Genomic DNA, 15105 nt, shown 5'->3' with positions numbered 1-15105 from the left:
TGTGAAGCAAAGCGCCAGCTCTGGAAGGTCCACAGGGCGGGCTTTCCCAGCCTACGCGTGCCACTGCTGTTGGACATTCAGTGGTCACCCCCTGCTCACATTTACTGTACACTCCTAAGGGCCTCCTGCTTATGAAGCTGGTCTGTCCATCCATGATGGTGGGAGTTTGTGGGTGGGTGTGGTCTTCTCTCCTTGTTTAAAAAGAGAAGTGTGCCCTTGTCCAATTGGATACAAAGTGTTGGCTTCTAGAACATGCTTAGAATGCAGAGACCTCCCAAGTGGAAAGAGTTCCATGACTTTGAGTCTCAGTTTTGACCTTGAGTAAGTCTTTTAACCTCCATGAGCCTCCCAGTTCTTCACTATTAAATGGGAAAAATAATAATAACAACAGGACTTCCCTGGTGGCGCAGTGGTTAAGAATCCGCCTGCCAATGCAGGGGACACGAGTTCGAGCCCTGGTCCTGGAAGATCCCACATGCCGCAGAGCAACTAAGCCCGTGCGCCACAACTACTGAGCCTGCGCTCTAGAGCCCGTGAGCCACAACTACTGAAGCCCACGTGCCTGGAGCCCGTGCTCTGCAACAAGAGAAGCCACCACAATGAGAAGCCCATGCACTGCAACGAAGAGTAGCCCCCGCCTGCAGCAACTAGAGAAAGCCAGTATGCAGCTACGAAGACCCAATGCAGCCAAAAAATAAATTAAAAAATTTAAAATTAAAAAAATATTATTATTATTATTAATATAATAGTAATAACAACAACTACTAACTTCACAGAACTGATGAAATGATCAAATGGATTGTGGACTCGAAAATGCTTTTTTAAAATTTGTAACTAATCATCATTAATGAATTATATTGAGCATCTTTTCACATACTTATCTTCCACCTACGTATCTTCTTTGGTGAGGTGTCTGCTCAGATCTTTTGCTCATTTTTTAAAAAAATCAGGTAGTTTGTTTTCTTATTATTGAATTTTGAGAGCTCTTTATATATTCTAGACACAAGGCCATTGTTGGATATGTGCTATGAAATTATTTTCTCCTGTGGCTCGTCTTTAAATTGTGTTTAAGTGGTGATACGCTGCCTACATGTTAAGGATCTCCCCACTTGACTCAGAATGGAGACCCCAAGAAGTTCCCCCTTCATCCACCTCTGCTTATCTCTGGGCAGCTTCCCTGCAGCATGTTGGGCTCCTCTGAGCAAGGTCAGGTGTTGGAGCCGTGAGCTCTGAGAACTTGGCTCAGGGCTGCGGCTGGGGGGGTGGCGTGAGGACAGAGTTGGAATATATTTATCATGCCTGGTAATCGTCAGCTGGTTTCTGCAGGTGTCGGCAGAGTCGTCGGCAGCCCGATCCCCACTCACTCATGGGAGCATCTCATTGCCGCCTCTCTGATCGTCCCAGCTCCACATTCCACACAGTTTGGATGTATAGGCTGGACACATGCCTCTAGGGTATCCAGGTTCTGGAACCCTCCGATCTGAGGAAGGGCAGCTGAGTCAAGCCTGAGGCTTCTGGCCCCAACTTCCCACCTTGGGCCTGGAGCAGCCCCTCACCAGGCACTGCCCACCCAGGCTCCCGTCTCAGCTCCTCAGGGGAACCTCTTTAGAAGCCCAAATGCTGTTATTCTGTCCTCTCCTCCTCCTTTTTTCTCTTCTCTCTCTCCTTCCCCCCTTCAGGCATCTCTGAGTTAGCTTTGCATAGAAGGGAGCAGAAGGGGAAATTCTGCAGGGGATTGCTATTGGGATGGTCAAACTGTGAGGATGAAAAGTTGGAAACAACCTAAATGTCCATCCATAGGGGATTAGTTCATAATCTAACTAATTATGAACTATAAATAAAGTGAAATAAAGGCACAGTGGATATTTTTTAAACTGATGATGTAAATTCATATTTATTGGCATGGAACAAGGCTCACAGCAGACTGTTGGGTTTTTTTGTTTTGTTTTTTAAGAAAGGTTATAGAACAGCTTGGCCCTTTTTTGCAAAATGGCACCTGTGTAAACAGAGGCACCAAGAGCTTACCTGAAAGGATCCTCAGCCAGGTGGTCAGACCCATTAGCTCTGGGCGGCAGAATTTCAGGTGATTTTTGTTAAATCTTCTTTAAATTTATCAGTGTTGCCTAAAGTTTCTCTCAATGAGAAGGACTGTTTTTAGGATCTGAAATTATTTTTTAGCATCAAAAAGGTAACAAATGCCTGTCAGAGATATCTCAAGATCTTCCCTTTGGTTTTTTGCCCCAGGGTGGTGGTTGGAGGGTACTTCCTGGCAGCTCCTGGAGCTGCATTCCCAGCTGCTGTTTGATTCCTTGGAGGAAGGGGGTGGAAATCAGTGCCCTCCCAGGAGGGTTGTGGGTTGAAACCTTGGCAGGTGCAGGAAAGTTCACAGTGTGCTCCTTGAAGGCCAAACATGGACACGGAGCCTGGGCCCAGAAATAGCCCATCGCCCCAGAGACCCTTGGAATTCTGCAGGGTCATCTCAGGGAGGGGAGAGCCCGAGCAAGCCACTGCTGGAAACTTCCTTGCAGACTCTGAAATGGAAGATGAGGCCTAAGACAGGCTCCTCTAAGACAAGCTGGACCTGGGCAAGGAGTTCTCCAAAGTCAGCCCAGCTTGACAAGTGTCTGATTCCAAGTCAACTGGAGATCTCCTAATTAATCGTGAATTCTGTGGAATCCCAGAAATATGGTGGTCAAGCTTGCTGCAGATAGATTTCTCCAGCTGTGTTTCTTTCTTTTTCATACTGCATTTAGACCTATATCTCAATTTGATTTTATTTGGCACTATTGTGCCATTTTCATTTCATTATCTCAAAATAGCTAAAAATTGTTTTCACTTTTTATCCCCCCCGGCATCTTTCCTCTTTGTCAAGAAGTATTTATTCTTATTTTTCTGAAGGAGAGAATCTCTGCTTTCTGTGGATCCCCCAAGGTCAAATAACTGGTGAATTCAAACCTCAGCTCAGCTGAATAATCTCTCATCCATCCATCCATCAATCCACTCATTCATCTATCCAGCATCCATCCAACCATCCATCCATCATCCATCCATCCATTTGTTCATTTATCATTATCATCCATCCATCCATCCATTCATCCATCCATCCATTCAACACGTATTTATGTCACAACTCCCTTTGGGGCCCCAGACTGGGGTGGCGTGAACCTTGGCCTTATTCTCCTGTACTCTGCGAGGACAGCATGTCCCCCACAGAGCCATCACAGGGAGTGGGAGTACCGTGCTGGACACACAGTGCTGTCTTTGAATACCTCCCTCCCTCCTTTATCTGGGATGATGATAATATCCATCTCACCCAGTTGTCACATGGTGAGGTGATGATGGTGGACCAAAGACCCTATGTGATTGTGAGAGCCTCGGTGCTCGAGCGATGACAACTGTGATTCTTAGTTTCTCGGCAGCAGGGACCCTGTCAGGTTCACTCCTGCACCTCGCAGAGGCCAGCACAGAGTAGGCACCCAGGAGCTGCTCCCAAAGGAGCCGTGTCCACAGCCCAGCTCCTGAGGTCACGTGGTGTCGGGGAAAGCCACACACAACCCTGGACCCTGGGTGCGACGTGTGCCTCTGCTATTCAGCGGCCCCAACGAGGAGAAAATTCACCCCCAGAAAACCAAATGCTTAGGACAATCAGGTGGATGAGAAACTTGGGAGGGATGGTACCGAACAGCCCAGAAAATACAAATGCTTTGAGGAAATAACTGCTGTGTGGAAGGATTCAGACCTGATTTTACTGGGGAGCCTCAGACTTGATAAATAATCAATGTGGGTTCCTTTTTCTGTCTTCCATAACATCCCCTTTCCTCCTCTTCTCCTGGTTCTGGGCCAAATAGCATTTCCCAAGAATCTGAAATGAACTCCTTAAGCGTCAGCATCCTGGCAAGTTAGAGTTCCCCCAGGATCTGGGGACATTCTGACACATGTGTGCACACACACAGATACACAGGGACACACACAGACAGACACATGGACACAGAGACACACTCAAATACACACAGATACACAGACGCAACACAGACACACTCACAGACATACACAGATGCACACATACACACAGACACAGAGACACACACTGGCATACCCACACAGAAACACACACAGACGTATACACACATACACACAGGCTCGCATGTGCAGAGGCCAAGGACGGTGACAGCTGCATTTGTCAGGAGCCATGCATTCCCACGGAGCTGTGGATTCTCAAAGACTGACCTCAAGGACAAAACCTTCCCTGGATCCCCTGAGGAATTGTGACATCAACTCTCCAATTCTGGGGTTCTTTTTTTAATCCCTTTTACATTATTAATATAAATGAACGGGCATTTATAAATAACCAGCGATGCACGGAGTTGGGGGGATGATGGAGCAGGTGGCCGGGGACATGGGTAACAAGGAGGAGTCCTGACTGCAGAGGATTTAAAGACAATGAAAACCGAGTAGAAATCAGTCTGCGTTTACTAGAGCCCTGCGCTGGCCGGTGTAAACTGTGTCAACGGTAAATACTCCTCCCCCTCCCCCACCACTTGGGAGTCCACTGTAAATAACAGTATTAATGATGCTACGTGAACATGAAAAACATGTTCTTGTTTTAAAGAAAGAAATCAGAAGGAAGGAAATTCTGAGCCCTGCTACAACATGATGGACCTTGAGGACGTCACACTGAGTGAAGTAAGACAGTCCCAGAAGGACAAATACTGTGTGATTCCACTTATATGAGGTCCCTAGAGTCATGACATTCACACAGACAGAAAGTAGAAGGGTGGGTGCCAGGGGCTGGGGAGTCAGTGTTTAATGGGGACAGAGTTTCAGTTTGGAAAGATGAAAAGAGTTCCAGAGATGGATGGTGGTGATGGCTGCACAACAGTGTGAAGGTACTTAATGCCACTCTGTATACTCAAAAATGGTTAAAATAGTCAATTTTATATTATGGTTTTTTGTTTGTTCTTTTTATTTTTTTTTCGGTACGCAGGCCTCTCACTGTTCTGGCCTCTCCCGTTGCGGAGCACAGGCCCTGGACGCGCAGGCCCAGCAGCCATGGCTCACGGGCCCAGCCGCTCCGCGGCATGTGGGATCTTCCCAGACCGGGGCACGAACCCGTGTCCCCTGCATCGGCAGGCGGACTTTCAACCACTGCGCCACCAGGGAAGCCCTATGTTAAGGTATTTTACTACCATAAAAAAAGAAAGAGAGAGAGAGACAGAGAAAGAGAGAGAGAAGGGAGGGGGAAAGGAGGGAGGGAGGGAAGGAGGGAGGGAGGAAGGAAGGGAAACAGCTGCGACCCTAGCACAGGCAGTACCACACACTGAGGCAAAGATGGGGCCACACAGACCTGGTCTTCCCATCATGTAACCTCAGGCAATTCACATCGAGGTCGGCAGCCTCTGTGCCACTCTCCCACTCTGTGAAATGCGATTGGTAATTCCTACTGCATCAAAGGAGTCAAGGCAGGTTAAACAAACCAGGTAAACAAACCCATCCAGGTAATTCAATCTCGAGAATTTAACGTAAGAGTTTGTTGGAAGGGTGTAGGAACCTGCCGTCAGACCAGTGGGCAAGTGGCCCCCAGGGCTCAGCCCCGAGCAGAGGGCGGGAGGGCCAAGGAAAGGGGCTCAGTGGGGGGTGGGGCTGATGGAGGAAGGAGATGGAAGCGGGGAGCTGAGGCCATGCTCCCAGCCTGGGTGGACGGTGTGGCCCTTGCCAGTGATCGGGGCTTAGGAGTCGGAGAGGATGAAGTGACCTCCACTTGAGGACTCGGATGCCATCTGAAGTGATCTTCCTGCTGCTTTTCTGAGTCCTCTGGATGGCGACTGTGGGCTCTGTGTGGTGAGCTGATTCGATTTACTCAAAGGACGCCAGCTCAATGCTTGGCTCGGGAAGGGTATTGAGCGTGCCCACCGTACACCCTGGGTACTTCCTGGGTGATGGAGGGGGGAATGCCTGGAACACAGTGGGGGCAGGGGGAGAGCCTGGCTCTGGGGCCAGCAGGCCCACTTATGCATTCCACAAATATAATGAGCAATGACTCTTCCTGGCCGTGGGGATAAAGTGTCGAGTCAAACAGACAATGCCCCTACCCTCGTAGAGCTTATGCTCTATTTCAGGGGTGGGGATGGGAAATAAACAAACAAGTGAATGCATTGCATTTCAGTTGTTAGCAAGTGCTGCCTGGGAGAACATCAGAATGAAGTGAGTCAGGTGGGGATGCAAGGATGGGGTGAGGTTTGATTTTAGACAGGGTGACCAGGAATGGTCTCTCAAAACTGACACCTGAAGGAAGTGAGGGAGGCACAGGGAACAGCAGGTGCAAAGGCCCTGAGGCCAGCGTGGTCCTGATGTGTTTGCAGGACCGAGAGGAGGCCAGCGTGGCTGGAGCCAGAGTGGAGGGAGTAAGGTCAGAGGACGAGGATGGGAGGCAAGGCAGAGCATGAAGGGCCTCACAGGTGATTGTAGGGATGTTGGGAGCACTGGAGCGTTTGAGCAGCAAAGTGGTGTAACTTGACTTAAATGTTTAAAGGATCTGTGCATGTGTGTGTGTGTGTTTAAAAGCCCGAAGGGGCACAGGCCAAAGCAGTGACGGCTGTGATGAGGTGAGAGGGTCGCCGTCGGGCCTGGGTCCCAAGTGGAGGTGGAGAGAGGTGGGTTGTCTCAAATGCCTTGGGCAGAACAGGGAGGCCTAGGGCAATCTCTCTGCTGGCCTTGGATCCTGTGGGAATCAGGCCTCCCGTAAGTCATCCTGAATCCCCCTTTTCTGACACCATCTCTTACCAGCCACCTCAGCTTGAAACCACAGCTTTAACTTATATCTCTGTGTCATTATCACCCACCACTGCCTCGAGCGGCTCACCGGGTCCCACCCCAGTTCTGAGCCGACTGGCCTTTGCTGTATCCCCACCTCGATGTTCTCCAGGCACCTGGATGTGCGGGTCCAACCCTGAACCCCATGCTTCACCAACTCAGAACCCCGACTTCTCCGCCCCCATCTCCTGCTGTAACCAGGGTGTCCTGGGGTCAGACACCTCCTCTTTCTAGCCCCACCTGGGAAAGAATCCTCCTCTTACCCCTTCCCTCCAGGTTAGCCTAAATATTCTAAAATGACCCACTAAGAATGTTGCTTTTGGTAGGTGTGATCATGGTATTTTGGTTTAGTTTTTAAGTCTATCTGTTAGAGATTCATTCTGAAACTTTATGGATGAAATGATATGCCTGCGATTTCCTTTATAACACACCAACCCAAATCAATAAATACATAATAAAAAAGATGGGGGGGAGAAGAAAGAAAGGTGGAGTTGGTAACTGTTGGACCTCGGTGTCCTCAAGGATTCGTTTGTACTCTTCTCTCCCCTTTTACAAATTTGGAACTTTCCATAATAAAATAAAGAAAGTAAAAATAAGGCAAATAGGAACACAACCCTGCTGGGACCTTCGGGGGCTGCCTGCTGCTCTCCGGACGAAGTCCAAACACCTTCAAAGAGTGAGTAACAGGTGGGTGCAGCCCCCTGACACTCTTCGAAATTCCTGGCTCAAAGAGCAAACAGACGTAATTGGTTTTATCATTGATTTAAAATCCCCTACAGGGCTTCCCTGGTGGCTCAGTGGTTAAGAATCCACCTGCCAATGCAGGGGACACGGGTTTGAGCCCTGGTCCAGGAAGATCCCATGTGCTGCAGAGCAGCTGAGCCCGTGTGCCACAGCTACTGAGCCTGTGCTCTAGAGCCCATGAGCCATAACTACTGAGCCCACGAGCCACAACTACTGAGCCCGCAATCCACAACTACTGAAGCCCATGCGCCTAGAGCCCGTGCTTCGCAACAAGAGAAGCCACCACAATGAGAAGCCTGCGCCCTGCAACAAACAGTAGCCCCCGCTTGCTACAACTAGGGAAAGCCCATGTACAGCAACAAAGACCCAACAGCCAAAAATAAATAAATGAAATAAATATATTTTTTAAAATTTAATTAAAAAAAAAATCCCCTACAGACAGTGCAACTCCCTACTGCCTGGACCAGAGTGGATGGCTCCCTCTGCCCCTCCCCTGTACACCAGGCCATCTTTGACCTGGCACCTGACCCCATCGTCCCTCTAATAATCCTGAACAGCCTCTGTTCCCAAGTGAACCATGGCTGGGTTTTCTTGCCTTGGTGCCTTTTCCTATGCTGTTCCCTCTGCCTGGAGCATTTTTCTCACAATTTTTCACCTGCTGACTCCTTTTCCTACAGATGTGGCTCTAGCATCACCTCTTCCGGGAAGCCCTCCCTGACCTCCCCTGCCCTGTGTTGTTGCAATTACTCTCCTGTTCCCACTCTAGGCCCATCTCTGCTCCTGATGGGAGGGCAGGAACCAGGTCATCTTGTTCATGCACACCAGGGCCTGAAACACAGTGGGGACAATAAGTATTTGTTGAAGAAATACATGAAATTTTGTTCCTATTTCCATTTTGATACGAGGCAGACCCATTCTCGCCACCACCCAATCTTTTGCCTGCCTTGGGAAGAATCATTTGTTAACTGTTCGACAGCAGCTTTAAGCCTAATCCTTCAATTTTAGGAAGAGGCCACTCAATCCAGCTGAATCCCGGAAGCCTTAAAACACCCAGAATACAAACCCTTCCCTGGAGGTAGATGCCGCCGCCCCTCGCCTCTTGATCATCCATCTGAGGGTCTCCAAGGCTGCAGCTGCAGAGCCCGAAGGTCCGCGGTGCCTCTGAGGCTCCCATCTGTACCTTGTCGGTGCATGAGAGTCACCTGGAGACCTAGGCCTCCCTCCGCACCCCACAGGCCAGCTCAATCAGTCTCTGGGGTGGGGCCCTGGCGGCAGGGTGGGCGGAGCTCCCCACGTGATTCCAAGAACAGTTGACATTGGTCAGAAACCAGCCCCGTGGGGATGGGCCAAATGCACCTAAAGACATGCCACCTGCTGAGAGCATTTAAGGCCAACCAGTGGGCTGGAGACTGCGGCTCCCTGTCAGGTGAGTGATGGGTGGGTGGAGGGTGCCGGGGACCTTAGAAGCTGTTTGGGGGCCCCAGAGAGGTTGCTGCGGTCATGCCCTCCCCCAAAGCTGGTGGCCTGCCTGGAGCAGTGGCTCCCAGGAGGCCCAGGCTGGGCCTTGCCCTGTTGAACTTCAGTCTTGGTCGACAGAAGCTGTGCTAAGGGGCGCTTGGCTTGTTTTCAGTATGGGTGAGGAGCGGGTGGTAGGTGGTGGGGAGCCTTCACCCTCCAGAGCCCAGGCGGGGTTGGGGGGATGGCAGGGGGCCTGAGGCTGCGTCACCCGCACGGCAGCCAGCAGCCTGTAGATCCGTGTGTCCTGCGTCTTTGCTGGTGTCCTACTCCCTGAAATATCCCTCGGGATGTTCTCACCTGGGGAACAAAGCCTTTCCAAGCCTTGGAGGTGGATCACGGGAAGAAGGCCTGGTTGCTTGCTTCCTTCTTGCTTTGACACGTGCCTCTCATCTTGGCCAGCGTGGGCCGGGGAAGGAGGCATGGCTGTGTGTCTCCCAGCCTCCAAGGTGGTGTCAGGACACCTCTATTTGGTAAAACCGTGCAGGGAGCGGAAAAATGCTGGTGGAGGGGGCGGGGGCCCTGGAAGTGGAGACCACCCCCCTTCCCCGGGGGCCCACTCCAGCCCCCGCGGTGTCTGCTTGCTGACCTTGGAGCTGAGGTCAGCTCAGTCCTTCTGAATAAGCCTCACTCACTCCAACCCAATGCGTGGTTTTAGCTTAAAACAAATCCCACTTTGTTTGAACAAGGGGCTGTTAGTGATGTAGATCTGAACACACATCGAAAGCTGTCCCCGGTCCAGGCGGAGTGAAGAAGCATGCTGCCAAACCCTGCCTGTGATCGGCTCCCCTCCTGCAATCAGCACCTCGGGGCACGTGCAGAGCGGCTGGGGCGTGTAGAGGGTGGTGTGCATTTTCAGAGGTTAACGAGGAGGAGGAGGAGGGTTATGGGGAGTTAATGCTCAGTACGCTTCTGAAGTATTTCATTTTCTTAAGCTGTGAGCATGTATTAAAATCAGAAAAATCCTGCTTTTTAGAAGCCAGCTCTGGGGTGATGAGACGTATCTTAATTTAAAGCCGGTTTGGGTTCATGAAAGATGCTCACAGTGAAAGTTTGGCTAGACCTAGGGAAGGACAGAAGAAACCAAATGGCCTGTAATGCTCCCACCAGAGAAAATGACCCCATGCCATTACTAAGGCGTGGCCAGGGAGGGTCCCTTGGGTGGGCTTCTGCCACCTGACACCCAGGGCAGGGGGTCTCATAGTGTGGGGAGCAGCAGAGCTGTCCTGAGGCTGCGGGGGTGGTGTCAGCCCCTACGTTGATGGTGTTCGCCTACGTAACTAGTCTGGCTTTCTCTGGATCTCAGATTTAGAGAATCAATGAAGAAAGGTACTGACTTTGAGTTTGTTGCATAACTCAAAGCCTCCAAATTAGCGTTCTCATTATACTACTGGTAAAGGATGACGGGGTAGCCAGCTCTCCTGGTGCTAGAAATAGCCATGTGAGGGGAAGGAATCACGTTTGAGCTGTGAGTAGAGAAGCCTGTGAAAGCCAGAAGGATCTGCTTTGCAGCTGGCTTTGCAGGATGTCCCCAGATGAAGTGGTGTGGCCAAATCTGTGACTTTCAAACTGCTTTCAGGGACAAGGGAGGACTCTGATCTGAAGTCAGGCTTTCCTGATAAAGGCCTTCCCCTTGATTTTCGGTTTTTGGTTTTTGGTTTGGGGCTGCACCGCACAGCTTGTGGGATCCTCGTTCCCCGACCGGTGATTGAACCCCGGGCCCATGGCAGTGAAAGCACCGAGTTCTAACCACTGGACCTCCAGGGAATTCCCATTCATATTTGATTTGAAGGAAAGTGGCGGCCCTCTGAACCCCTGGATCCACTTCCCAGGTTCCTTATGGCCATACCATCTGAGATGTGGCAGAAGCAGGCATGGTTCCCATGGCAACAGTCCTAGAACTAGGCCCTGCCTTGGGTCTCTCAAGGAGCAAAAGCATTTCATCCCCGTGTACCAAACCGGCCTCTGTGCACATTCAGACAGTCTCATGAGCTGAGTTGGTCAGACCCCTAACAGTGAGTGAGACGCAGCAATGAGGTGGCAACAGAGTGTTTCCAAAGTGGCCTCCTTTGTTTCCATTGCCTAAAACGGTGAGCTTTCCTGTTTTCCAACATCTCACCCATGTGTTAAGTGCCACCCACGGTGGAGACTTGGTGTTTCCTAATCTGACCTTGTTACAGATTACGGCTGCGAAGTTTAGTGATCCAAAGCATGACGCAGGAGTCAGACAGAGGCTGATTCCTGGCTCTGAGGCTTAACAGCTGTGGGAACTTTGGCAAATGGCATCTGCATAGGTTTCCTCACTTGCAAAATGGGGCTCTCTCTCCCTTACTGTTAATGTTGCTTCATGTTTTTTGAGTTTTTTATTAATTTATTTTAAAAAATTTTATCGGAGTGTAATTGATTTACAGTGTTGTGTTAGTTTCAGGTGTACAGCAAAGTGATTCAGTTATACATATACATATATTCATTCTTTTTCAGATTCTTTTCTCATATCCTTTATCACAGAATATTGAGTAGAGTTCCCTGTGCTATACAGTAGGTCCCTGTTGGTTATCTATCTTATATATAGTAATGTGTGTATGTTAATCCCAAGCTCCTGATTTATCCCTCCCCTCCACGTTTCTCCTTTGTTAACCATAAGTTTGTCTTTGATATCTGTAAGTCTGTTTCTGTTTTGTAAGTAAGTTCATTTGTATCTTTTTTTTTTTTTTTTTTGCGGTACGCGGGCCTCTCACTGTTGTGACCTCTCCCATTGTGGAGCACAGGCTCCGGACGCGCAGGCTCAGCGACCATGGCTCACGGGCCCAGCCGCTCCGCGGCATGTGGGATCTTCCCGGACCGGGGCACGAACCTGTGTCCCCTGCATTGGCAGGCGGACTCTCAACCACTGCGCCACCAGGGAAGCCCTGTATCATTTTTTTAAAATTAGATTCCACATATGAGTGATATCGTATGATATTTGTCTTGCTCTGCCTGACTTCACTTAGTAGGAAGTGAATTTCTAGGTCCATCCATGTTGCTGCAAATGGTATTATTTCATGTTTTTTTTAATGACTGAGTAATATTCCATTGTATATATATACCACATCTTCTTTATCCATTCCTCTGTGGATGGACATTTAGGTTGCTTCCATGTCTTGGCTATCATAAATAGTGTTGCAATGAACTTTGGGGTGCATGTAGCTTTTTGAATTAGTTTTGTCTAGGTATATGCCCAGGAGTGGGATTGCTGGTTCATATGGTAGTTCTATTTTTAGTTCTTTAAGGAACATCCATACTGTTCTCCATAGTGGCTGTATCAATTTACACTCCCACCAACAGCACAGTAGGGTTCCCTTTTCTCCACACCCTCTCTAGCATTTATTGTTTGTAGACTTTTGATGATGGCCATTCCGACTGGTGTGGGGTGATACCTCATAACGTTGCTTCATTTAATCCTAAGTGTCCAATATTCCTGGTATGTAATAAACACATTTTGGCCATTGCTGTCTGAAATAGGCCCATAATACTATCCTGCTCCTAATTTATATTGCCATATGTCTTACCTCTCGGAGATGTAGCATATAGCTCCTTATTTAAACCCAAATCTCGGGTTGCAACTGATCATCCTTTTGACCTTGGCTATTACAGCAACTGGAAAACTCTTTTGCGATGGTGTTTTCAAGGGTGTCATGATGAATAGCAATGATTTACCTGTGGGTCACTGGGTAAAAAGCAACTCTTTCTTTCCTGATGGGGCAGGATTGGAGATGACTTTAAAGTAGATGAAGGGATGGGACCTGGTTACTCTCTGGCCTGAGCCTCCAGGGCTGAGATTGTCCTGCAGCATCATTCTTTCCTCTTCCTGATGTGCTGGCTTCTGGGGTATTGTTGGAGGTCAGTCTACCTCCAGCTTGAACTTTTAACTGAATTAATCTAAAGCCTGAGATTGTCTCAAGCCAACTTATACGTGGTGCTTCTCCTGGTAAATACACAGCAATGGAAGGGCTATGGATGTCACCGAGGCTCCTTGACTCTCTGGGGGTCGGGGTGGTGGAGGTGACCAGTGTGACTTTGTTAACGGAACGTTTAGAGCTTCGCAAATGTTCCTGTGACCCATTGTGTGACCCATTGTGTCACTCTCCACCTCTCCAGATGAGATATGCTGTGGGGAGGGAGCAACTGGTCAATTCTGGGAAGTAATTTGCATTTCCCACTCTCAGATTTGCACACATTGTCAGCTATTCTTGCCCAAGCTCCTAAAGAGACTAATGCCTTAGAACAAGCAAAGTCACAGCAGTGAAGCCTCAGCTCTGAGGCTCAGCTCACTTGCTCTCCTATCTGTCTGGGGCTGGTGGTGCTTCTTTTTATGGATTTGTCCCTGGCATGGTAGCCGCTGTTAACCGGTAGTGCCTCTGAGGCTGTGCTTCTGTTGTTCTGTCTCAAATTCCCTCCTTTCCCTGGTCCCTTGCTGGCTCTTTGTTTTCTTGGACCCTAATACATAGGTCACCAAGACTCAATTCTTGTTCTGTTCTCAGATAGAGTTCCTCTTCTCTCTCCTTGGCTCTCTCCTCACAGAATTCTCCAAGTTGTCTACACCGTCCCATCCAAATTGATATGTCTAAATTAGTCTTTCCTACCAAAATTATTCCCAGCTGCTCTACTCGCAAGAATAGAGTCTGTTGGTCATCTTTATCCAGTTTTCTCTTTGGTAGAATGTAGTCTGGCCCATCCTGTATACTTAGAAACAGATGAATATTCATTGCATGCTTGTAAGGAAGGTTATTCCCTGCTGCCCTGTAGGAAGTCCAAACTTGCCCTGATCTGAATAACCTCCTCTAATGGAGGGCTAACTCCCTTTGTGAGCTTATCGCTCACCACCCTCTTCTAACAAATATTTGAGTACCTACTTACTACATGCCATACATTGTGAAGGGGCTGAGGAATCATAACTAAGACACGCATGGTCCCCTTGTCCTCGGGAGTATGGAGGGGAAGATGCACTAACAAGAAAATATTGAGTTATGGTAAAAGCTATGGAGAAAATGAAACAGACAGATTGGGAAGATGCTTAGCTTCTTAGATAGGAAAGAATCGTTGGGTAAAAGTGGGCTGAGGCCAGCTCACGTAGGGTGGGCATCATGGTGAACTTGAGTTTTCTTCTAAGATCAACCAGCCACTAGAGGGTGGGAAAAAAGTGGGGGACACTACATGGTCAGTTTCTTTTTAAAAGATCACATGGCTTTGTGTAGAGAACAGATTGGGATAAGGCAATGGTAGAAGCAAGGAGTAGAGTTTGGAGGCAGTTGCCATCGTGTGGGTGAAAGGTGATGGTGGGCTGGACCAGGGTGGAGGAAGTCCTCTAAAAAATTAGGAGTGGGACGTACTTGAGACAGTCCTGTACTAATGTGCTGGTGGATTGGATGTAGGAGAAGAGGACCATCTTCCTGTCATAGCCTGGTTGGGCTCCTCAGCATCCTGTACATATGCTCTGTACAGAACTCCTTGGACCCAGCCACATGGAAGGGTTCTGTGCTTTCCTTCCAGCCTACCCTAGCCATCAAAAGCCCAGCTCAAGCCAAACTGCCCCTGAAAAGGTATCCCTTACTCCTGTAGCCCAGGGCTGGTCCCCTCTGAGTTCCCATGATGCTCATTGCCTGTTGAACTGGCATGTGATGCCTGTGGATGCTGCTCTCTGTTCCACCGTGGGTCCTTTAAGGGCTTATAGCCCGGATGGCTTTTACATAGTAACCACATACTGGGCACTGAAAATCTCTTTGGAACTGTCCTACCTACAGGTGCTTTACTTCTTCTAGTCAATATGCCGACTTTAGAAGCTCCGGAAGAGAGGCTGAGAAAATTTAAGTATCGTGGCAAAGATGCATCTGTGAGTATGAAGCAATACCTTACTCTATCAAGGATGGGCGCAGTAAAAAGCACATGGTTGAAATGCATTAAAAATAGTGGAGGGCTTCCCTGGTGGTGCAGTGGTTGAGAGTCCACCTGCCGATGCAGGGGACGCGGGTTCGTGCCCCGGTCCGGGAAGATCCCACA

General features: G+C 49.1%; 1 protein-coding gene across 4 annotated transcripts in view; it reads left to right on the top strand.

The window, feature by feature from the left end:
• The window catches only part of KPNA7 (karyopherin subunit alpha 7), a 130465-nt gene that overhangs the window by 76158 nt on the left and 39202 nt on the right, over nt 1-15105 (top strand). For 3 of the 4 annotated variants that reach the window (XM_060284230.1, XM_060284228.2, XM_060284229.2), the window contains one exon: nt 14850-14938. In XM_060284230.1, coding sequence (XP_060140213.1) covers nt 14873-14938 — 66 coding nt within the window. In that variant the 5' untranslated portion in view covers nt 14850-14872. Of the gene's footprint in view, nt 1-4640; nt 4684-4984; nt 5175-14849; nt 14939-15105 lie in introns of those variants that run through there. The other variant, XM_030846059.3, reaches the window with a different exon arrangement.

Source organism: Globicephala melas, chromosome 15 (genome assembly GCF_963455315.2).
Source record: "Globicephala melas chromosome 15, mGloMel1.2, whole genome shotgun sequence".
In the NCBI taxonomy this organism is placed as follows: Eukaryota; Metazoa; Chordata; class Mammalia; order Artiodactyla; family Delphinidae; genus Globicephala; species Globicephala melas.
Note: the sequence above shows the minus strand (reverse complement) of the source record. Positions and strands in the feature narration are given on the sequence as shown.